We start from the raw sequence: 25,637 nt of genomic DNA, 5'->3' as shown, positions 1-25,637 counted from the left end.
TGAAGGCTCTAGGAGGTAGAGGTAGCAGCGAAGGTCCTAGGTGGCGGCAACGGCGACGGCGACGGCGAAGGCTCTAGGAGGCATCGGCGACTGGTTTGTTGATGTTTCTCTCTGGGTCTTTGGGTTTCTTGATTATTGATGTTTCTCTCTGATTCTTTGGATTTCGTTGGGTTTGTTGTTATTGACGAAGTGTTGTTGCATCTGGATTCTCTGGATATGCTGGGTTTGCTGAGAAATCGAGTTCTACAAACTCGATTTGTATAGGAAATAGAGTTCTGTGGACTCAATTTAGCACTTCAAAATCGACTTGGTTACACTCAAGATGTTAGTTTGCTAAATAGTTTTTTAAATGTGCTAACTAACAAAATTTTTTGCAAATTGGTGTTATTTTGAAAAAAAAAATCCCAATTATATATGAGTGTTTAATAGCTCCAATAAGTCATGAAGGAAAGGAAAGCTGCTTGTGGCTTATGCAAGCAAGGGCCCGTTTGGTAAGAGATTTTTAGTAATGTTTTATGGTTATAGAAATACGTGTGGGTGAAAAATTGTGTGGAAATACGTGTAATGTTGTTTAAATACTAAAAACTGTTGTTTAAGCAACAGTAACAAACACCTCCTAAATCGTCCGTTTTATGTAAAGGCTCTATCCAAATGCTAAAATCACCGTGCAAGAAAGCATTGTTTACATCTAGATGAGTCAAAAACCAATTGCGAAGGAAACACCTTACATTGGTAAGTAAGAAAATGTCTCATAATAATTTAAACCTGCCCTTTGAAATTAATTTTTGCAACTAATCGAGATTTGTATTTTACTTTATATATCCATTTGCATCCAATGATGATTTTCCTTTCGAAAGATCAATTGAGTTCCATGTTTGATTATTCTTGATCTCAGTAGCTGTGGACTTTTTCCAATGATCATGTTGGATGACTTGGTAAAAGGATTAAAGCAAATAATTTGTGATAAATTTTTATTTCATTAGATACACTCATGACACTAGTATAATCATCAATAATTGTTAGGGCTAAGATGGGAACCCAGGCCAAATAGGAATAGATGTGGGCTAAAGCTCCAACCCGATGCAATTTATTTGTAGAGGTGGATTGTTAAGGTCAAACTTTCAAGCCTTAATAGCCTTAATTGGTGAATTTGGGGAAAAAACAATACATAAAACAAAAGTGAAGAAGTTAATCATGGAAAGAACAAGTCATATTACTCAAACTCTTTCCTCGGGCCTGTCCGAGGAACAAGTATTTCTTATGATAGTCAGGCTTTTAGGTTACACAATTCCCTGTCCTTTTCTCTCTCCTTTCTCTTTTGCTTTCTTCTCTTTTTTCTCCCTCCCCTCCTTTTTAGGAGGATCTTTCCTACTATATATAGCTGCTTGGATCGCATATTTGTCTTACACTTGGAGGGTTGTTGATCATTTCAGGGATACTTGTCCCATCATTGCTTAGCTGGTGGTGGTAGAGTTGGATATATACAAGGTGTGGTGACATTATTCAGAGATCATTCTGCCATTAATGCAGCTGGCTGAGTTGGTGTAGTGCATTAAATGTAGAGGTGATGGGTGCTTTACCTGGAAGCTTCCTCCTTGTGTTGCTTGCACGTCTCTACTTCCTTCATCGATCTTCAATCACATAACCCTAGTAGTTCGCCTATAGTCTTCCGAGGAATGTCATTCCTTGAGCAAATCAACTTCCTCGGTTTCTCTATCTGGATTGGCCTTATTGTGCTAGTCTTGAGAGCATGAGTAGTTAGGCCTAACTGCCTCCTCGGCCCGAACTTATTTGGGTAATATCCCTTATTTAGACCCTACCCCACAACAATATTTAGGAAATATTTATGACCCCATATGCCACAAGTGAATTAAAGTAAAGGTAGCACTAACAATATGATTATGGTGTTCAGTGAGACAGACCCAACTCATGATAAAAAGTTATATTATGAATGGCGCTTTGGAGCGTGATAATGTTTTTAGTAATATTATTATATTGATAAGTACGTGACATTCTCATCCTACAATAGAATTTTTATTAGTTTTCTCCGATATTTCAATAATATTCCTTATAAAAAAATTATACTTTATAGATAAAATAGAAAGACAATAAGAGTGATGTTGTGATTTGATAATATTGTGTGTTTAAAAATTTGAAAGTTGCATGATATAATGACTGATATAGATAGGCACGATTCATGCCTACTCAATAATGCAAATATCCTTCAATTATTTTTATACACTCTTGATTGTGTGTTATTATTATTTTTTTCTTTTGTTGGGCATTGTTTCAATTGTTGCAAAAGAAACTAAATTTTTTAGCAAGAATTATCATATTTTAAATCAATTGTTTCTCAAATAGATATATTTTTTAATAGACATCATGAAATGTATTAAGTTAAATAGTGTCTTAGCAATATGTTTTACACGGCATCTTTGAGAATTGCCAATTGCGATGGTTCAGGAATTTCATATGTCACGTCTTATTAGAGAGAATTGAGGATTAGACTTCAGATATTATATATACGGTAAAAGATATATTGATTGGTTGGTTGGGTACAATTCCTTTAAGAAATGACAATTTGTAATTTGACGGGTGTCTCAAACGGAAATGCTAAAGAACATTATAAAAAAAACTTTTTAAAAAACTACTTTATAAGTAATACATTATCACTTTAACAATACATCTTACATCCTATACTCTATTATTTTACTACCATATTTAAATATTCTTTTTTTATTCTGTTTTACATTACCACTTTAACAACACACTCTACATTTAATACTCTATTTTTTACAAAATTAAAATAATTGGGTATGGAATAAAATAATAGTGTTTAAGATACATATGTTACTATAGTGAATATCTACTATTTTTAGGAGCTGGTATCTTATGCACCTGATACATAAAAGATTTTTCCCAATTTTTAGATGCTATTGTAGCAAAATGCAAAAATTTTTGCATTTTGCATTGCCATATGTGGGACTATTTTTGTGAATTTGATGCTACGGTAATAGTGAGAAAGCTTTAGGCCAAAAGTGATTTCGAAGTGAGTGCAAAAAGTAAGGATAAAATAATTATTTTATCATTCTATTAAAAATAAAATAAAAATATCAAATATTATTTTTTCTAGAGTGCAGCTTATGTCTAGTTCTCTAGTGCATCGAAGTCGCACCGATTGTGACATGTGTCCATTTGTAAACACGTGTCACAATCGCAACTCGTTCAGTTCTCCAGTGCATCGGAGTCGCACCGATTGTGACATGTGTCCATTTGTAGACACGTGTCACAATCGCAACTCGTTCAGTGCACTGAAGCACTAGACGTAAGCTGCACTCTTTTTTTTTATCTATAAAGTTTTAATCTATGACGTCTACTTTTAATAATTCCACTTTCAAATGAGTTAACCTATAATCTTAAAGTTTCTATTAATGACTTTTTCATAATTCAACCTAACTCTAGAGTTTTTTAAGTTAGAAGACGACAAGTAAGTTTATACATCAAGAGCAATGAGTTGCTCTGCATACAGACTATATCCTCCATCCCAATATCGCAATCACAATCATGTATGCTTTTTGCCGAGTGTGCAGGGTCATGGGCAGCTTTACTTTGATTGACTAAAAAGGATGAATGTGGCCTTGGGCATGTCGGAGACTCTGGATATATCATTAATATAGAAAGATGGGGATATGTCACTAAAACAGAAAGATGGATCTTATTATCTACAGCAGTTAGAACTTCGAACTTGTAAGGCATAAAATCTTCAACCTCAGAATGAAGCCAGTCAGAAGGAACGAAAAAGGGGTGGTTTTTACTTATCAGGAAAAAAACCAAATACAGTTTTCTTCCTGATCATCTAAACTCTAATGTCACAGTTCTTACTTACCAAATAGCAGTCATCTAAAGCACCTCAGACCCTTTTCAGTATCATTTCATCACCACGGGATTCCCAATCATCTGGGATCTCCAATAAAAACTTGAACCCATTCCAGTCCGACGCTCAAGTATAAACACAGTAGGTGTTTAGTAAGTTCAACGCATTGTAAAGTACCACAAATATGAGAGAGAGAGAGAGAGAGAGAATGTGTCCTTTTATGCCAATTAAGGATATCCAGTCTATCCTTGTCCCACATTAACATATTGCATATCAATATACAAACAGCATTACAGAAGTTACAATAACACACCACCTTCATTTGGGTTTTAATTGCTTGTTCTTTCAGGAATAATGCCCTAGCTCCACCCAGAAATCACAAAGGGACGACAGAAATTGTAATTTTCAAATAAATTCACAACCCAATCGGTGAGCATCCACTCATAGATGAAATGTGTAAACCAGCAGTCAGTGCTACAAAGCCTACATACACCGTGTGAAAAAGGTTTGCCCTACATACCCACCGGCCATAGCCCTTCTCACATTAGCTTCAAACATCTTGGGATTGTCTCTCAACACTGCTGCTGCATCATGGTTAAGGGGATCTTCATAATTTGGCTCCTGCACACATAATTGGAAGAAAAAGAACAACAGCACTCAGATTTAGATGGCAACAAAATCACATGGATCTAATTATCTAAACACCAGAGCATCAAGTCATACTGTGAAAAGATGATACAATCCATAGATGATAGTGTTTATATTAAGGACTGGTTTCCAATCTTCACGTAAGATGTTGAGGCAAACATTGCCTTCCAAGTCAATATTTGGATGGTAGAGCTGCAAGCAGGACCATTCTATATAAGAAGCTAGCTTACTATATAAACTAATGAAATGCCATTAAGAGAAATCAAAACGAAAACAAAAGAAACAAAATAGATAGAATGAGCAGGTCTACCTTGGTTTTGCACTTAACCTTTGGTGCCTCATGTGGATAGATGGGAGAAACCTGGAAGGAGAACGAAAAATTGCCACCTCTGTAACCACAAATGGAAGAAAAGACAGCTCAATTGTTATTGCTTTCAGTATTAAGGACTAGTCACATGTAAAATTCTACTCTAAAGCAAATGCACTTAAAATGCATTGTTATTGTTTCAAAGCAAATGCACTTGTTTGAGCAAATTCCAGACACTAAAGTTAGAAAGATTCCATACAAATAATATCCTTCATCAGGTCGAATGGAAACCTCAAAGTTCATCAGGTCATCCTTGCCATTGGGAAATGATATGATGCACGATTTTGGTAGATTCAGCTCAGAGATATCTGCAAGAGGTGACAACGCAAATCTGTCAGAAGAAATTCTACATTGTATTAGATGGTAGAAATTAGGAAGTCAATCCCTAGTTCCCTATGAGAAATACTTGGTAGAATCCTAAGCTTCAATAAGGAAGGGAACCAATAAAACTAATATGTATTGCATCATACTTTCTAGTTTCTGAAACCTAAGATTCTATATGAAAGCCAGTCATTCCAAAAGAGAGTAAGTCATTGAACTTTAAGCTCTGTTTGATTGGGAGAATAGAAAAGTAGAAGGAAATAAATGATCTAAGAAATTAGACTGTTAATATTATCAAGAAATTACAAATAATAATTTTATATCTAACGAACTTATTTACAAACTTATACAATGCAATCTCAAGTCTATATAAATATATTTGTATATACATATAAAATATGACATTATATACACTTAAACTGTTTCTCATATTCATGGGCTTGTTCACAAACAAGCTCTTATATTTGATCTTGGCTTGTTTAACAGTCAAGCACTTAAGCCTAAACATCTATGTTCATTTACAACCTTACTATTTCTTTACACATCCAGCACTTGCCATGGTGCCTCAATTTCTAGTAGCTACCAATGGTTTACAATTTGTGATTCTCAACCAAGGGGGAAAAGAATCAATGCTTTAAAAACTAGACTATATAAAAAGTTGAAGAAAAGAGAAACTTAAGGTATTGAAGTCCGACCAAAATTAACCAAAAGTCAAACCATGATAATGTCATTACTCCATTTCTCTCCAAACTACACCATTTGCTACAAATGTAACAAGAAACCCCAATATACATGACCCATGAATTTTCTAGTGGCCTAACATAGAGAGGGGTCGTCGAAAAGGGATGCGTATGGCTGACCGCAAAAAGTCAAGATATCAATTCAAAGCCACCAAAGACATCGTCTTTGTCATCCATGGAAGAATCTTTATGTTCATAATTCAAGGGTTCAACTGTTTCCCAATCAAAGGCATGACAGACTAGGAATCTACAACTATGACTTCTGGATCTTGGGAGCAGTGTTAAAGCGAATTTGTTCCATAGTAATTGGAATTTCAAGCATTTAGCTTAGCAACTGGTAAAACCCTGAGCTACAGTGACAGAAATAGGATGCAAATGGGATGATGATGAAGATGACGAAACACGAGGCAGGTCTGTGATTGTGAGTTAAGAAAGTGCCAAAAGGATTGGATCATTGGAAGACATGGATGGCCAAATGGTAACTACAGCTTACACTTTGTTTTCCTCTCCAATATCTCCACATTTTGGGTGGATCAAAATGTGTGGGACCGGGTGAAAATACCGTCCCATGCCTCTATCCTTCCTCCCTATTTTCTTCTCTATTGCAGAGATGAAAACCTCACTCCCTCTTCCTTCTTCTGTCACCCCCAAAATCCTCTCAACCAAACACACTCTTAGCGAGCAACACATTAGTGGTAATTCACAGCAAAATAAGAATTTTTTTTTTTTCCTTTTTATAGATAAGAATAATTTTATTGAAGAAAGACTGACAATGAACATGGAAAAGCATAAAAAAAAAAAAAACAGAAATAATTATATACAAAAAGAAAATGTCTCTAAAAAAAGGTCGCAATGAAATCACCATTTGTAAAACCTCATGCATGAGATCAATCAAATAAGGAGAAAGAAAAAGTTTTTTAACAACTAATTCCCCATACTTTCCGCATCTCTGAATATACGCCAATTACATTCCACCCCCGTATAGTCCACATCAAACACAAAGAACCATGTTACTACATCAAACACAAAGAACCATGTTACTACCAACAATAGAGTAAACATTTCTGCTGGTCAATTGATCAGCCAGGGTCCATGCTTCAAACATGATTAAACTTGTCCTATGCTGAGAAGCACGAACACTGTAATTTTGCCAATGTACTGGTGTCTGACACGGTAGGGCAACACTGGTCCGAATGTGTCAAGTACGTACCCAGCAGGAAAAAAATATCAATTTTTTATTTCGGACACGGCTCAGCCACAGTCAGGACATACCTGCAGAACAGAAAGACCAAAACAAGGGGAAAAAAAGAAACATAATTACACCTGGCAACTCCACCCCATTCAATCTTTTCTTTAGTGAAAATCCTCTTCAATTCTAGCCCTAAATTTCACACCTATTTCTCTCACTCTCGCTTGTTCTCTCGTACTGTTCTGTTTCTCTCACTCTGGTACACTCACAGCCAATTATAGCCACAGATCATCGACTGCCGACCAGTAAGTCTTCTCACACTCTGTCCTCTCTCTCTCTCTTCGTTTTGTACTAATGTTTTTTTTATTATGTTTAGTTTTTTAGTGACTCTGTGAGGCACTAAACATGTCTTCTAATTGATTTTTGGCTAGTCTGGTTAGTGACTTAGTTTGCTAATTATTTTTAATTTCTCTCTCTAAGTTGGACTTTTTGAATATTATTATTATTATTATTATTTTGTTAGGATACCTAAGAATAAATAAATATTAATTAATTAATTTCCATATTCTCGATGTGTCGTATCCAAGCTTTTCAAGAAATGTCATGTTGCTGTGCTACGTATCATGTTTGTACTCGTGCTACATAGGTCCTATGCCCCTATAACCCCACCTAAATAAATTATAATGGCACCAACCAGCTATCTTTGCAACCAAGAAGGTTGAGAAGTGCAATTATCATTATCTCCAATGACTCAGTTCATCTCTCAAACTACCCGAACTTTTTTTTTTTTGCAAGGTAGAAAGGGGAACGGGGTGCTGGTAAGGTTCGAACCCCAGTGCCCAGGCACCACAAGAGGTGCCGGAACCACTGGTGTAACCTCCTAACCACCTCTCAAATTACCCTAACTTGATCTGCCCTCTATTCAATCTGGAGCCAACTTGAAAAATGATCCATTAAAATATTTTGGAATGGATCTAATCAGGATGTCGGCCTTAAACTTCAGTATTGCTCACAAATTGATTGTTGATTTAAACACCACCCTCAATGGGCATAAATTATGAGGTATCTTCTTTTTTTGATGACGAGGAACCCCCTCAAGTTAAGGGCAAGTGGGACCACCCCTGAGGGGTAAACCCTGGATGCCTACACTCCCCCACTGAGCAGGCATTGGGCAAATCGTGCAATCACAATGTCTCAGCTAGGAGTCGAACTAGAGACTTCTGGGTTTACAGTTAGTCCAAGAACTCTCCTTTACCGCTGAGGTACCAAGGGTGGGGGCAATAAATTATGAGGTATCTTATTTGAATATTTCATCCCACTATGTACATCCAACAATGACATGATCCTAACCATTCACAATCCCTTTTCAATCTAGATGGTACTCCCTACTCAATATTTTCAGATGACATTACATGAACAGATGCTTATTCTAACATAGTCTTGACCCTATCATATGACTGCAACTTGGGGCTAAACAAGAATAAATGAATCAAAAATCAGAAACCATTAAGATGATAGAACACAAAGCAAAATGTACCATGACCCTGCATTCTCTATAGAAGTGTATTGAAAGCAACATCACCTTCAGTAAAAATTGTACCAGTTAAAAAATTTATAAATTAAAAAAAAAAACAAAAAAAAAAAAACCAACAACAACCAGACTTCGCTTCACAAAATAGACTTTAACTTGTAGAAACGGATGAGCTTGTATATGAATTTTTATAACCAATTCATATTATCAATGGCTACAAACTCCCCATTGAACCCTAATCCATCTCAAACTTCCTTCACCCAAAAGAACAGCTGAAATTACTGAAGATATCATCTAAGTAGTAATCCATGTTGCTCCATTTCTTCCTCAAGTCCCTAACCCTTAAGAGTTATCATGACTCTTATTACCAAAATGACATATTGCTTCGTGAAAACCATTCAGAAACTAAGCAAGCCAACATAAAACAGTAGAATAACAATAGATAAAGAAAATATATTGCCATAAGAAAACTAAAATTAAAAACAAAATGGTGTCATCACTAAATGGATAAGAGAACCTTTATGAAGACGCAATTCTCCAGCACTTTGCTTCTTAATAGGTGCCCCACCATTGGCACTTTCAGCAAGTTCTCTCTGCTTTTCCTTTACTTTGAATAGCCTAATCATATTTCCTACCAAAAAAAAGAAAAAGTATTACAATTAGCCTGCAACATATCATTGTGCTTCACAAAAAATCAAATCCATCAACATCACTGAGAAATATCACAGATGAACAACTGCATGGGTCACAAGGCAAAACAACAGCGAGTTAAATCTCAAAATGCAAATACCACTGTATATAAAATTCAATCCATCAACCAACTAGTAAATAAAAGTATAAAAACCCTAATTTTTCTCTGACGCAGCGTGTTGTCACCAGTCGAACCAAGAAGTAGACTTCCATCCACCAATTTGAATGATGAAGTTTACAACACTATAACACTATGGTATATAACATACAAAACCACTGTGAAACAAAAATATAAGACTGCGTGTCAATAATCAAATAGAGTTGATTTTAAGTGTGCAACAAGAAGCAATTAGCATCTAGCTCAAGTACAGTAAAGCCTATTTTCCATACTTTCAACTGTAAAAAATATATATATTTAAAAAAAAAATTAATTTAAAAAAAATTGTAAAAAAAAAAAAAAAAATTCTTCCTTTCCAGTTCAGAACTTTCACTCACTAAAGTCCCTCATTATCAAATTGAATTCTTGACCTTTTTTGCATAAACTTATGGCAGTAACTATCCTATTGTTTTTGGTTAAGATATTCTCAGATTAACAGTCTTGTAAGCCCTACAAGTAACAGGATACTTCAAAAAAATTCAACAACTTACACACATTCATTAGCATCCTACATACCCATTTTTTTGGTCATGTAATAAGATGAAACAGAAAAGCATCATATGATATGTTCTCCAAAGTTGTCTTTGTTTAGTAGAAATCAACTCTCTCTTACTAGGCTTTAGAATTTTCTAACACAGGGTTTGAGATCGGGTTTATATGACAGCATTTCACCAGTTGATGCACAATATAAAATTTTATTAATTTCTATAAATTCGATAAGTACAACAGGGGAGAGGGGGATTGGTACCCCGGATGTCTCAATGGGAAACACCAGGAGGTGCTAGTTGAGCTGCAAAGCACTTGACAAAGACTGTATAAATTAATCCAATGCTAAACCAATATGATTCCCTGATTGCAAACGACCAACCAATACTAACACATCACGTAATGTCATTAACTCAAAGATCTTCTAAGAATTATGAATTCAAAAAGAATTTAGCACGCAACTTAACCATCGGTTACTACTTTTAAAAATATATATATAACAAGAACAAGAATTTAGCAAGAAACCCTAGAACTGGTCATAAAAAATATAAATTTACTTAAACCCAAATTTCAAAATATAAATACCATATCAGAAGCCAAAACCCAGGTGCTATATAAGTAATGAAAACTACTTTTTTTCCGTTTTTTCAAGTAAACAATCTGAAAACCTGAATTGGGTTCAGTGGGAAATCTATTGAAAAATTCAATACGGATAAGGAAAGAAATATTGACAAATGATACAATAATCGATGATATCAAGGACAGGGTTCACACGAAGCAAACCTGTTCGATGAAAAGTCGCAGAGAGAGAGAGAGAGAGAGAGAGAGAGAGAGAGAGAGGAAATTATTTGATTGAGGCCCGCGCGAGATAGCGAGCGAGGAAGGGTTGGAATGGATGGGTTAGGTATAAAAAGGAAACAACAGTTGCACGGATTTGGTAAATAATAGGTGGACTTGTTGGATTTCTGCGTGTGTGAGAGATTTTTGTTCCTGCGGCTCTGCCTGATTTGTTGCTGGAATTAGAATAGAAGAATAAATTGTGCCTAAAAATATTTGCTTTTTTTGTACGCTGGGGAGGGAGTCGAGTCGAAGAAGTGTCAATGGAAACTAAAAAATACAATGGATAGGGATTGTATAATAGTGGAGAGGAGTGGGGGCCTTTTTGGCCTGCGCGGTGCTTAATCAAAGATTCGTGCTGATCGTTTAGGCATGTAGGGTTGTGTACATGTCAGCCAACCTAAGTTGAGCATGTAGTCTAGACTATAGACCATACAGTCTATAATACAAACAATTCTTGTGGGAGTTTTATGTCAATGCAACAGAATTGAATGTATTTTAACAAATTTTAAAATTTTTCGAGTTGTGCTTAGGTTTTTTTTTCTTAATATTCAGTTATTTGACTTCTTCTTTTTTTCCCGTGGATAGAATTGTATTTTTATTTAAATAATTATATGGTTGAATTTTAAGAATTGAATCTAAAAAATATCACTTATATACCTAAGTTTTGCACTTTGAGTAACATAGAATGAATGGACTAAAATGAGTTTCATTCATATTGGAGCTCCTCCTATCCATAAATAAAACATTGGAGCTTCTAAAATAGCACTTCAAACACCTAAAATCTTACTCCCTTTGAGATGCTATATCTAACAAAATTTAACACTTAGCTATAGTAATCTACAACTAGCAGAAGTTACTATAACATATCTTACTTCTTTTTTAATTAATTTGTTCTCCATCTACCTCTCTCTCCTCTTCTCTCTTCTTTTGCTCAAGTCTCAGATCTCTCTTTCTCTCCTCTCTCTACCTCTCTCACTCTCTCAAATCTCACATCTCTCTTCTCTCTTCTTTTTTCTCTCTCGTCCCTCTCTCTTCTCTCTAAACCCATCCACTACCCATTTCCAAACCCAACACTGTATTCTCCTCAGTCAAAACCTTTGCCCATGCCATCATGGCCAACCTCAGCCCAGGCTTTGACTTCCTCTAATTTGGGTGTGATATAGTGTTGCGATTTTGTTGTGGTGGTGTTTTTTTTTAGGGGGGGTGTTTCGATGATTTCGTTTGGCTTTTGTGTTGGTTTTTTTTAAGGTAAAATTAAAGTACTAGTTCTACTTGAATGGTGAAACCAAATCAAGCTTCAAACCCATCGAATCAAATCCAAATCTAGATTCCTACTTCACTGATTTTGAACCAATTCAATGTTTCAAACCCATTTCAAAACCTAGTTAATTGTTTTGAACCTAGTTTACAGGATGTAGTGGTGGGATAGTTAGATCTGTTTTTGGGTTCAGGACTAATCCAAGAGTAAGAGAGATATATTAATTTATGGGTTTGGGGAGAGAGAGAGAGATGAGATTTATGGGTTGAGGAGGAAAAAAACAGAGAGAGAGAGAGAGAGAGAGAGAGAGAGGAATCAATTATTTAAAAATTTATATACATAGCTACAGTAACCATGTAAATAGCAATGTATATTTATACAATTTGAGTTTAACTAATGTAGGTGTATGTTGGGGTAAAATGTGTAAAATTGACCCTTATGCTATTTCACATTGTTTGATGCGAATGTTCTATACCGAGCATAATGATTATAGACTATAGTACTAACACTTCATTTGGGAGTTCTAAAACAATAGAATGGAATGTATTTTACACAATAGAAAATGGAAGGTGAATTAATAGGAAAAAAAATAGAATGTAAGTAATCTTGTTTGGGAGCAATATAAAATAAATTGAATATAATAATTTTATAACAACATTACTATTATACCCATTGTATGGGCTAACAAATTGAAGTCCCTTGTTTGGGCTAGGCCTTCATCCGAGACAATTAATTTGTAAGAGGTGGGTATTTAGACTAATAGTTAAGTGAAAATAAGATCTTGACTAAGAGTATTAAAAATAAAGGCTTCAAACAAAATTATAAGTTTGTTTATATATGTTTATTACACTTTCCTTATAACACCTGAAGAGTGTTTTTGTTAGGAAAGGAATACATGGTAAGTCTCTCTTGAATATTAACAAAGTTTTAGCTCTCTCTTTCTATCTTTCTACCTCTTTCTAAAATCTCATCCCTATACACGGTGGATCTTTTCCTACTATAGTCCTAGTGCCTTTATCTCTGCCATCCACCTGTAGAGTGAATATATGATACTTCAGGCAAGATACTTGTTCCATCCTTCTTATCCCTTCCTCTTGAGATTGTGCTGAGTTAGTAACATGTTGTTGGGACACTGTAGAAGGGATTCAATCATTAATGTGGCATGCTTTGTTGGTATAGTGCATTCAATTTGGAGGAGATGGTAGCTTAGTCAGGAAGCTTCTTCCAACCTTTGCTTGGACTAGATACTGTTACTTTTATCAGTCGTCATCCCTAGCATGGCTTGACAATTCCCAGTCCTTTTCATATGATTGCTAACTTCTTTCCTTCATCGGTTGCTTCCTCGGATTCAAGCCTTCCTTGGACCACTTGAGTCCAATTCTTCTATAGGAATATTTCATTGGGCCCTTTCCGATTTCAACCTAGGCCTATTCAACTGATCTTGGCCCACACACCCATATTTTTAAATAAATGACTAAATGTATGGGGGTATTTTTGGAGTTTTTGTCAAAATTTCGTTATATCTTATTCCATTCCTTCTGACTCCTCCCAATTTTTGAGAGCATTAAAATTTAATTTGAGAGAAATGGGAGGAATGATTGTTCTCCTCTACCCATTGAATTTCCTCTCACTTAAACTCTCAAACAAGAAAATAGTTTTTCCTTATCCCTCCATTTAAACTCTCAAATAAGAGAATTGAAAGAATATTCCAACATCATTTTTCTTCTTCTATTATTTTCCATATATTTGCCTCCTCCCAACAAAAGTGTAAAAGCTTAGAATCATTCATTATTATGATTATTTTTTTAGTACACAACACTATATATATATATATATATATATATATATATATATATATATATATATATTTACAAAGGATGTTAATTGTTTGTATTTAATATTGTTTCAAGCACTAATTGAGTTTAGTTGATCGACAAATTAAATTATATGTTTAAACTTTGTTTATTTTAAAAAAATTGTTGACTAAAAAGCTCGATATTGTGCACAAATAACTTTATTAATTCTTTATTTTCCCATATATAGTAAATACCAAGATTAATTTTTTATACCCCTTCACGTATCTACATTAATAATTAATGAATAAATTATACTTATAAAAAAATTAGCAAATAAGTTATTTTTTAAATTAAATTATTTGAATTATTTAGATAGATTTTTTTTTTTGTTTATAAACTTATATTTTTACAATTATAAAATTCATGACTATTTATATTATCAATAAATTATATATGTTAGTATGATATCTTATGAACTTGCTTACAAGCTTAACAATCTAATATCAAATAAATGTAATTATATTTTGATACTTATATTGAATCATACACTCACAAATACATTATTAGGTTTTAATTTGGCTTGTTTAATAATTATATTATGTTAATTGTAAGTTTTATTTGAAAGAGTGGTTAGCAATTAGCATATTTTCTATGATTTATTATTTTATATACAAATTTAATAATATTGGCTTATTGGCTTGTTATTGTTTGTTTAATGTTTTTTTTTGGATGCATGTGATTTGAGTAATTATTATATTTAGTTGTTTTATATGTTTTTTTATTATGTTATAATTGTAGTTTTTTGATATTCTATATAATTGTAGTTGATCAAGTAGCATGCATAATTATTTAACCGAAACATTAAGGTAACCACAAATTTAAGCCTTAGATATTTGGTTTTATTTTACTACAGATAAATAGTAGATTGCTTAAAAATATAGTTTAGAATCAATTATAAATTGCTAATAGCCTTGTAACTCAACAAAAACATTGTAGATATTTCAACAGAGATTTCCAAGATCCAAATCACCGTATATTGAATTATCAAAATATAAAGAATTAGCCTATAAATTTTTTTGGTATATAAACGTCATCAAAGTATATATACTTAGCCACTGCTTGAGTGGTTTTCAAAAGCTAACGAATTTATTAGAATTAAAGTACTCTTGGTTCTCTGTGGTGAATAGTACTGCTCCAATTATTATTAAAAAAAAAATACTGCTCCAATTGAATCAGAGTTATCTTCTTAATTGATTTGAGCCCACGGAACTAAATGTAGGAATAAAAAAGTTTATGGGCTTATGGAAAATCAAAACCACGGAAAGAATCAGAATTTTACTGTGGAGGATAGCGACAAACTCTCTACCAACCAAAGACATCTTGAACCAAAGGTTTGAAACCTTTAACTCCTCCTGTGCCTTGTGTGGAAATGAGCTTGAGTCCATCTACCACTTGTTTTTCACTTGCCCAATTGCCAGAGCTGTTTGGTTCGAATCTTGTTGGGGGTTCAGAACGGATTCTCAAAATGTACAAAGCAGCGGTGACATAATCGAGCTCATCCTTGCACCCCCTCTTTCCACCACCACATCAGAAGTAGAAAACTGGTATGTTTCTTCAGCAATGACATTTGTGGTAGATGGAATATGGAATCTAAGAAATAGAGTTGTATTCCAAGGCGAAAAAGTTAACATCCGTGAATCCTACTTGCGGATTCAGAGCAGAATCATAGAGTTCCATAATGTAATCCTGGCTGCAAACCAAGATCATTGTGCACCTACGTCCCAAGTTTGGAAGACCCCCTTGACTGGGTTCATCAAGCTAAATGTGGATGCTGCAACTGGATCATTAAGAACTGCACTAGCAGTAGTAGCAAGGAACTCCCTTGGTGAGGTGATCAAAGTATGGGCTAAACCTCACCATAGCTGCACCCCCATCCAAGCGGAAGCAAGTGCAATCCAATGGGCAATCAACCTAGCCTCTAGTGAAGGGTGGAAACAAGTAATCATCGAGAGCGATTCCAAGATGTGTATGGATTCATTGTCTGACAATCCTGTTGTGCCTTACTGGGCCATCAGCAATGATATTGTTAATATCCTAAACTCTATTTCAGTTTTCCTTAGTTGCTCTTTTGTTTGGGTTCATAGGTCCTGTAATATTGCAGCACATAATGCTACAAAGTTAGCTTTAAATTTTGCATTACTTTTGTGTTTTAACAAGGAGAATCTACCTGAGGTTATCCTCTCTGCTTGTGTGGTAGACTCCCATGCTGTAGTTTCCTCATTTTCGGTTGAATGACATTGAAGTTTAGCAAAAAAAAAAGAAAAGGAATAAAAAAGTTTTCTTATTTTCTAAAAAATGAAAAAAGTTTTTTTTACCTTACATATTTATACATGGGTACTGTTATTGAGGTCTCGAAAAGCACATGTTAATAATTGACAATTTTTTTTTATTAGGAGTTGTAATATAAATTTTTTAAGAAGAAAATATATTTGAAAATAATTTATTAATTTACATGCATAAATTCATTATTTTTGTTGTTGTTGTTGTTGTTGTGTGTTTTTTCTTAATGTTTATACATAATTTAACTATTTTTTTGACAAATATATAAAGGAAAAAAAATGATGAATACCCTAATATTATTTAATAAAATATTAAATACATATTAAGTACTACCCTCCATTCATTCGTTAATAAAAAGCTTTTAAATATTGCTGATGGTATTCGTATGCATGCACTGATGCACCCTTACCCAGGAGATGGACGTCCTAGTTGGCCAATGGTGGGAAACTCACGGGTGCAGTGCATTGATGATTGCGCTTAACATTACTAGCATTCACGCGTACAAGAACAAAAGTCTTTTTTTATACAGTGATTAAGGGGAGTTCCAGTAGGTAATCACAAACACCGTGACACACCATTTTGATTATTACATGCTAATGTCCAAAACTAACCTTCTAAGTTTTAAAGTTTGTCATTTTAGTTCTTTAAGTTTCAATTTTATCATTTGAGTCTTTTAAGTTTCAGAATTTGTCATTCAGTCATTTGTTAGGCATTTGTTAATTGTTGCCGTTTACCAACCTTAAAACGATGCCATTTTGATATTTTTTTTATTTTAATTTCATAATTTACAAAAAATATCAAAAACTAGTATTAAAAAAAAAAAAAAAACTAAATCGTTCCTTTGCGTCTTTGTTCCCCTGCCCCTGTAAACAAAATAAAAATTATCCCCATACCCTAATTGAAAAAATTGGGGGAGAAAGAAAGAGGATGAAAGAGATAGAGTTAGAGATCGTTGGGGGTGAGAGAGGGTGCGAGATCGAGACCGTGAGAGAAAGAGAGATTGACACCGATAGAGAAAGAGATTTCGGGAGGGGGGGGGAGAGAGAGAAGATGGATTTCACGGTAGGCTGGGGTCTTCTTCGGCAGCTTCGACTTCGGCTCTAGCCAAGAGAAGATGGGACTTGGAGTTAAGTTCTTCACATGCTAATACAACTATATTGTAAATCTGTTGAAATAATTGTTTTTGCAATTGCAACTCAACTTAACACAACAAATATTTATCCCAAATGCTTGGATGACCTTACACGAGTGATGCCTTGAACAGATTTACAATATAGGGTATGGGGATAATTTTTGTTTTGTTTACAGGGGTAGGGGAACAACGACGATGCAAGGGAATGATTTAGTGTGGGGTTTTTTTTTTTTGGGTATACCTGTTTTTGATTTTTTTTAATTACAATTTTTTTTAATAAAAAAAGACGTTGTTTTAAGGTTAGTAAATGGCAACAATTAACATAATCCTAACTGAGGACTAAATTGACAAATTCTGAAATTTAGAGAACTGAAATGATTAAACTGAAACTTAGAGGACTGAAATGACAACAGTTAAAAAAACCGTGTCACAATTAATTTGGTCTTCGTTATTTTCATCTTGAAATCAATTTAGTTCATACTATTAACTTATTAACAGAAAATGTCAATGTGGCAAACCGTGTGCAGTGATGGCACATTTGAAGCTGACTTCGCTTATAAAATAATATTAATTTTTTTAAATTAACATAAAAAATGCCACATCACCTAAAAAATATTTAAAAAAATTAGAAAAATACAAAAACAAAATTAATTAGACTGAAAATATTTTCTTAAACTTTATTAGCAACCAATCACTCAATACATCCAAAACAAATCAGTGAGTCACACCCCAAAAAAATCCCTCACATGGTCTTACCCAACGATTAAAACCCAATACAACTGGGTATCTTTTTTTTCTCTCTAAACCCAACAACTGAATCAATAATTGAAGCGAAATCATGGATAAAAAAACTGTGCTAAAAATTCCTTCGTTTTCCAGCAAATTTCCCAGTTTTGCGCAATAAATATAAATTGAGACCTGATGAGCTTGAAACACTATCCCTCTTACTGTTGCATGGTTGGTTGCTTTGGGTCTCAAAATTTTTCTTTAAGTTGAGTTGGGTTTTGTTGCCGCAGATGAGTTGGATTGGTTTGGGGTTTATAGCATGGGTTCATTTGGGTTTTGTTGCTGCGGCCGTGCGGCGTGACTGGGTTTTGGTGGATGTGGATGATTAGTGGTGGCCGATGGTTGTTCTTGGGGAATTTGATCTCCAAATGGGTTTCAGTGTTTAGTTACTAGTAAGTGGAAGAGAAAAAAAAGAAAAAAAAAAGAATTAGAGATGATTTGTTTTGGATGTATTGTGTGATTGGTTGGCAAGAAAGTGGAAGAAAAAAAATTTGATCCTGAGTTTTTATTTATTTATTTTAATTGAGGAATTAATTTTGTTTTTTTTTTTTCTAATTTTTAATATATTTTTAGGCGAGGTGTCATTTTTTTTTATTACAATTTTTAATGTTATTTTATAAGTCATGTCAACTCTAAGTGTGCCCCCATAGACATTTTGGGTGAGTGATTCAAGGGTGGGAAAAATTATTGTATACTCCTGTGGGGGGTAAATAGATCCCGATTTAACATGCCAGAAGGAGGCTGACTAATTTGCTGCTAAGTTAAGTTACTTACATCACCAATTGAAAGGATTCGATCTACCGAAAGGTGAACTTACCCTGACAGCACCAAAGAACTCTGGATTTCATAAGAAAGGTTAGATGGCACAATTAAGGCCAATGGTTAAAGGGGAAACCCTAATGCCCTGTAAGACCACCGGTGTCAAGAAATGTCAAAGATAAAGGCCGCTACCTCCACATTAAAGACCCCGCACCTACCACCCCGGCCGCATTAACGGGAGGCTACACTTCGAACAAGTGGCTTAAAACTTCTACATCGTTCAAAGGCACTAAGAAAAGAAATATCTAGGCTATGAGGAATAAAAGCAACACGCGTATAAAGATTAAAAAGAAGAGTATTTAAGAGAGGGATCGAGAATGCATACAAGGAGATGGACTTTCTTGTAACCTAAAAGAAAAAAGACAAAGGTAGAGATAATATAAGAACAGCCTTTACGTCCGAGAGCGCCAATTACAATATTCCTCATTGTTTTCAATTACTTCGCAATCCTTAGCTTTGTCATTTAATCCTCACCAACTTCTAACCCTGGGTTTCACGCCCACACTCTACAAATTATTATCGTTTAAGGTCTCACGGCCCGAGCCCCCATAATCGTTTCGGCCTGTGGTGCAATTGCGCACTTACAATTGCGCCGTCTGTGGGAAATCTAGTCTAGAAGTAGTAGGGATATTATGGCAGCTTAGGCTCTCACCACGCAGTCACAGGATCACAACCGGAAGATCATTTCGAACGTCTTGAACATCGTAGAGATCGTGAGGGAAGCGTCCATATTGCACACCTGTGCGCTAGCCATACTCATGGAGGGGTAGCACTACCCAAGACGAGGGTTCTAAATCCATGCAGAAGGAAATCACTCGTTCAAGAGGAAGTTACGCCGTGCTAAACGTAAGGTTTCCCCGTCCTCATCTAGTTCTTCCTCGAGAAGGATCGGGGACATGGCTGGCGTCATGGTCACATTCCCCCACCAAAGGCAACATCCTTCCCGCGAGGAGAACGACCAAACAATCCGCGTACGTAAGCTTCGTCCTAGTGGGCTTAGGCAACGATACTATGAGTGTGGCGTTGCACCAACTCTCTAAATCTCCGTTTTCACGTAGGATCGAGAGGGGAGGCTTCCCAGAGGTTCACCTGCCCCACGTTTACCATCTATAATGGCCGATCGATCCGTGGAGCACGTGAGTCACTTCAACCAAAGGATGGCAGACACTCACACAACGAGACTTTGACGGTAAAGTCTTCCCTCCAAAATTGGGACCCGTGGGCGAGATGGTTCAACGGTCTCAAATCGGGGTCCGTAGGCTCGTTTGGGGAACTAACTAGAGCCTTTGCCTCGCGTCATCACGTGTAGCGAGTCCCCTGCCATTGGACTCGTTGCTATCCATGGTCATGAAGGAAGGGGAGACACTGAAAGCATACTCCGACAGATACTGGGAGATGTTTAATGAAATAGACGGCGACTTTGATGAGGTGGCGCTTAATACCTTTAAGGTGGGCCTCCCTATTGATCACGACCTACGAAAATCTTTGACGAAAAAGCCCGTCCGCAGCGTACGCCGTCTTATGGATCGTATTGATGAATATAAAAGGGTAGAGGAAGACCAGCAGCAGGGAAAAGGGAAGGAGAAGGTTATCCCGCAGGAGAGAAGGGATTTCAGGTCGGACAGATATCACAACAACAAGCCGAGGAGGGATTACATCGACAATCCGGCTTGGCAGACCCCGGCCGTAAATACCGTGTTCCGAGAACCGTTGCATCGCTATTAGAAAAAGTTCGGCAAGGAGCCTTTCTTCGATGGCCCGGCAAGATGGCAGTGGGACCCCGCAAGAAGAAATCAAAACCTTTTCTCGTCGCGCACCATCAAGATGCGGGCCACACTACCGAGAACCGCTCTGACCCCGTGGAACCATCTGTGAGTACTCGTCGTGAGTGAGGGAAAGTTGAAGCAAGCATTTGTGTCACCCCACCGGCGTGTCGTTGGTTCAAACAACCAGCAGGAACAACAGCTCATCTCGGCCAGATTGGGAACAATTAACGTTATCTTCGCCGCACTGGGCAGACCGTCAGTCCCACTAGGTCACGGCGGTTTCCCATCCGCAAAGCCGATGATGTGGGTGGTAGGCCGAAGAAATTAAAGAGCACTTTACCCGTCTGGGTTTCTCCGAGGAGGATAAAATATGGGACTATCCACCTACGACGATGCTCTCGTGGTTACCCTCGAATAGGAATTGGCGACGTGAAGAGGTGATGATAGATCGTGGCACGTATATCATGTACCCCGATCTATTTAAGGGGTTAAGGTTGGAGTTGGAAGATTTAACTCCTTATGACTCACCTCTTATTAGCTTTGAAGCGGGAGAGCGTCCTGGCTAAAAGGATGTATCCGTTTACCCGTACAATCCGCACAGAACCACTGAAGTAGATTTCATCGTGGCCGACGCGTACTTCCATATACGCCCATCCTCGCCGTGCCATGGCCGCACGCTCTCGGAGCCGTCTCCTTACCTTGCACGTTAAGGTTAAATTCCCCTCGGGGAACATGTTGAGGAAATCCTCAGTGTTGCAAGGGTTGTGCAATGCATATCGGCTGCAGATTTCGTCACAATAAGTCGAGTTATTTCAACCTTGCCCATCCAGGAGTCATAGTAATTACCGCCCTCCGGAGGCACCTGGAGCGATGACAGAGGATGAGGTTGTTTGCGAGGAGTTAGAGAAGTTTGTGATAGCAGATGATCCAGAGAGGTTCTTCCAAGTTGGCATACTTTTGCCATACCAAGAGAAGATGGAAAGTTCTTAGGATATATGATCACTCATAGGGGCATAGAGGTGAACCCAGTGCAGGTTAAGGCTATTCGACCTTACCGCCTCGAACTCCAAAGGAAATTCAGAAACCGACCGAATGATTTGCGCGTTGAACGTATTTATTTCTGGCCACCGACCGTGCCGTCCTTTCTTTCGCCTGCTGAACAAGTGGAAAGTGGTTTCAATGGACCGAGGATCAGAGTCGCCTTTCCAACAGCCTAAGCAATATCTATCTCGCCACTCCATTTTATCTCGCCCGAGGTGGACGAGGTGTTATTCGCTTATCCGGCCGTGGCTATTCATGCGTGAGTCTAGTCCTTATAAGGAATGAAAATGGAGTGCAGTAGGCCGATCTACTATGTTAGTAAGTCCTTGAATGAAGCCGAGGTGCGCTATTTGCCCGGAAAAGGCACTTCGGCCGTAGTCCACGCCACGCGCAAACTTCCTCATTATTTCCAATCTCATACCGTGGTTGTTTTGACTTGACTATGTCAAGGTCAGATATTGCGTAGGTCGATTATTCGCAGAAGTGGCAAAATGGGGAACCATTTTGGAGCCTTTCGATGTTAAGTACAAGCCTCGCACTCGTGAAAGGTCGTGTCCTCGCCGATTGGTGGCGAGTTTGCCGAACCATTGTTAGAAGAAACTTCAAAGGGAGCACACATGGGTGAAAAATCGCTGGTGTGATCGCAAGATCGCCCCTCGCTTGGAAAGTATGTGGACGGGGCTGCTAATCATAAAGTGGTCCGCGTCGGACTTGTTCTAATGTCCCCGAAGGAATTGTCTTTGAAAAATCTTTGAGATTGGCTTTCTCAGCCTACTAATAACGAGGCCGAGTATGAAGCGTCTTGGTAGGCATGCAAATGGTACATAAGATGGGTGGCAAGGAAATCCATGTGTTCTCGACTCTCAATTAGTGGTCGGCCAAGTCAGCGGAGACCATGAGGCGGGGAGACCCCTTTAATGCAAGAATATTTGGCCCAGTTAAACGTCACTAGCCGAATTCGACTCATTTGCCTTAGCTCATGTCTCTAGGAGTGGAAACACTCATGCAGCATTCTTTGGCTACATTGGCCACATCCCCGCTCAAGGTTTACCAAGTGGTGATTCTCGTCGAGGATCTCGGTAGAACCTTCTCTTATAGCCTGCTAATGCACCTCGCATCCATCTAATAAGGCCCGGTCCTAGTTGGATGGATTCGATCATATCTTTCCTCAAAAATGACATCCTTCCCGAAGACAAAGTTGAAGCGTTTAAAAGGTACGTCGAAAGGCGCCGCGTTTCTCGGTTGTCCGAGGACCGAGTTATACAAACGATCCTTTTCGGGACCGTATTTGTCGTGTGTACACCCCGAATCAACGAATCATTACCGGAGGAATTGCATGAGGGAATTTGTGGAAGCCACACACCGGAGGAAGGTCCTTAGCCCATAGAGCCCTCGACTCGTGGTTATTGGTGGCCCAATATGCAGAGGAGGCTCAGACTATGCCGTAAAATGTGATCGCGTCGAGGTTCGCCCCTAATATCCACCAACCTCGAGGGTTCTTAACCCTCTCTCCAGCCCTTCGGCCTTTCGCGCAACGGGGCTTGTGACATCAGGTAGGCCCTTTCCGAGAGCCGCCGGAAACAAAAGATGGTTGTCGTGGGAACATACTACTTTACTAAGCCGGGTCGAGGCCGAGCCTTTGGCCAATATCCGAGATGTTGATTCCAAGAAATTCATCCTGGAAAATATTGTTACTAGATTCGTATACCACATACACTCGTCTCGACAATGGCGTTCAATTCGATAGAAAGCCTTTAGGCAATATGTGCGAGATGGGTATTATAAATAGATACTCTACTCCAAATTATCCTCGAGGAAATGGGCAGGTGCCGAGGCCGTTAACAAGGTCATAGTCAACGGGCTCAGAAGAGGTTCGACGATGCGAAAGGCAGATGGGTAGAAGAGCCTCATGTCCTACGGACGTATCGGACCACACCGCGTAGGTCCACCGGAGAAACTCCATTCTCTATGACTTATGGAGCCGAGGCGGTGATACCACCGGAATCCGGTTTTCCTACTCTAAAGACAAGTTCTTTTAGTCCAGAAAACGAGGGACTTCGTAGAGAAAGATTCTTGATCTACTTCGAGGAACGGCGCGCCATGGTCCAATTGGCTTATTATCACAGAGCTAAAACGAGGGTATGATGCCCACGTGAAGCTAAGGCCACTTGCACCCGGTGATCTTGTATTAAGGAAAGTTGTAGGCACTTCTAAGAACCTGCATTGGGGTAAGCTAGGACTAATCGGGAAGGCCCCTATCGCATTGTTTCAATAGCAGATAGGTCGTATAGGCTAGCCGACTCCGGATGAACGAGCCTGTACCACGTCCATGGAATGTAAATAATCTTGTAGGTATTATTATTAATCAAATAAGCTTTTGTCAATTAATATTTCAAAGTTATGGCTAGCTCGTATTTGAAGTTACAATTTTTAAGAATCAAACAAACTTGGTTAAACTGAAATTCTCGACCACAAACCTTGTGGAAATTGATGTCTTGTCATTTGTTAAATGTAACCTTAGTTATGCCGGTTTCTACCTCCTACTTTGGGAAAATTAACATTTGAAGTTACAATTGTTAAGAATCAAACAAAACTTGCTAAGTTGCAGGCCCCTTACCACAAACCTTGTGGAAATTGATGTCTTGTCATTTGTTAAACAACCTTAGTTACGCCACTTGACCTCCTACTTTGGGAAAATTAACATTTGAAGCTACAATTTTTAAGAATCAAACAAACTTGGTTAAGTGCATTCTCGACCACCAAATTTGTGTAAATTGATGTCTTGTCATTTGTTAAACAACCTTAGTTATGCCTAGTCTTCGTAACCTCCTACTTTGGGAAAATTAACATTTGAAGTTACAATTTTTAAGAATCAAACAAACTTGGTTAAATGCAATTCCTTTGACCACAAACTCAGGAAATTGATGTCTTGTCATTTGTTAAAATGAACCTTAGTTATGCCGGTCTTCTGACTCCTACTTTGGGAAAATTAACATTTGAAGTTACAATTTTTAAGAATCAAACAAACTTGGTTTAGGCAATATGACTACCACCAAATTTTGTGGAAATTGATGTCTTGTCATTTGTTAAAATAACCTTAACATGCTCGTCTTCTGACCTCCTACTTTGGGAAAATTAACATTTGAAGTTACAATTTTTGAGAATCAAACTAAACTTGGTTAAGTGTAGCTCTGGACCACAAACCTTGTGGAAATTGGTGCCTTACCATTTACAGTACAATTTTGAAGAATCAAACTAAAGATTGCTTAAGATTTATCTTTCTGACTATGACTTTGTTTAAACTTAACTTTTACTTGTGTCTGGACGTTAATACGTTACCGTTTATTAAACTCGGATCTTAAGTTTCATATCTCCAAGTGTTAAGCAATTTTGTGTAAGGAATGGTCCTCAATCTTACATCCTACAAACGTGCTGTTATGATCAGAAGGCTTAATCATTATATGAAGTCCTCTTTCCTTTTTTAATCGAGGTATTATTCAAATGAATTAACCATGTCACCTTGTATTAAATCTCTAATAATATATACGCATGATTATGTGAAAGTTATGACTATGCAATCCTTGGAGTTATATTTTGATGCTCGAGAAACTTCGATACGACTTAATGGGAAAACTTTTGTAATAAGTACATAAAGAATAAAGAAAAAGGTACACAATCCAGTGAAAAGCAAACGAAATTGTTCTTCATTAATCAAGTTGAATATACATTACAATATATAATTCAAAAAACAAAAGGAATGGAAAAAGAGAAGCCCTAAGCTAAGTCCTAAGCCGTTGGAGGAAGATCTTGCCGAGGTAGGAAGTGCCCTCCCTTCTCAACTCCCTCAAAGGAGTCA

General features: G+C 37.1%; 1 protein-coding gene across 2 annotated transcripts; it reads right to left on the bottom strand.

Moving 5' to 3' along the window:
• Positions 1-4,090: 4,090 nt before the first annotated feature.
• Positions 4,091-11,237, bottom strand: LOC142624183 (NEDD8-conjugating enzyme Ubc12-like). Of its 2 annotated transcripts, none has more exons than XM_075797715.1 (6): positions 10,787-11,237; positions 9,188-9,301; positions 5,089-5,197; positions 4,833-4,911; positions 4,598-4,714; positions 4,091-4,495 (listed from the first exon to the last, which is right to left on the bottom strand). In XM_075797715.1, the coding sequence occupies exons 2-6, from the start codon at positions 9,294-9,296 to the stop codon at positions 4,358-4,360; spliced, it is 552 nt and encodes a 183-aa protein (XP_075653830.1). In that variant the 5' UTR covers positions 9,297-9,301; positions 10,787-11,237; the 3' UTR covers positions 4,091-4,357. The 2 variants fall into 2 exon arrangements, with proteins under 2 accessions (XP_075653830.1, XP_075653831.1); XM_075797716.1 differs by having other exon boundaries at positions 9,188-9,305; positions 10,788-11,140.
• Positions 11,238-25,637: the final 14,400 nt, after the last annotated feature.

Source organism: Castanea sativa, chromosome 2 (assembly GCF_040712315.1).
Source record: "Castanea sativa cultivar Marrone di Chiusa Pesio chromosome 2, ASM4071231v1".
Lineage (NCBI taxonomy): Eukaryota > Viridiplantae > Streptophyta > Magnoliopsida > Fagales > Fagaceae > Castanea > Castanea sativa.
This window is presented reverse-complemented; position numbering and strand designations above follow the sequence as displayed.

Excerpts from the sequence above, each read along its gene's own strand:
- LOC142624183 (XM_075797715.1), bottom strand. The coding sequence starts at position 9,296 with ATGATTAGGCTATTCAAAGTAAAGGAAAAGCAGAGAGAACTTGCTGAA. Across the intron at positions 4,912-5,088 it reads CCTGATGAAGGATATTATTT|AGGTGGCAATTTTTCGTTCT; the intron begins GTATGGAATCTT and ends TTGTGGTTACAG. Across the intron at positions 4,715-4,832 it reads AGGTTAAGTGCAAAACCAAG|CTCTACCATCCAAATATTGA; the intron begins GTAGACCTGCTC and ends TCCTGCTTGCAG.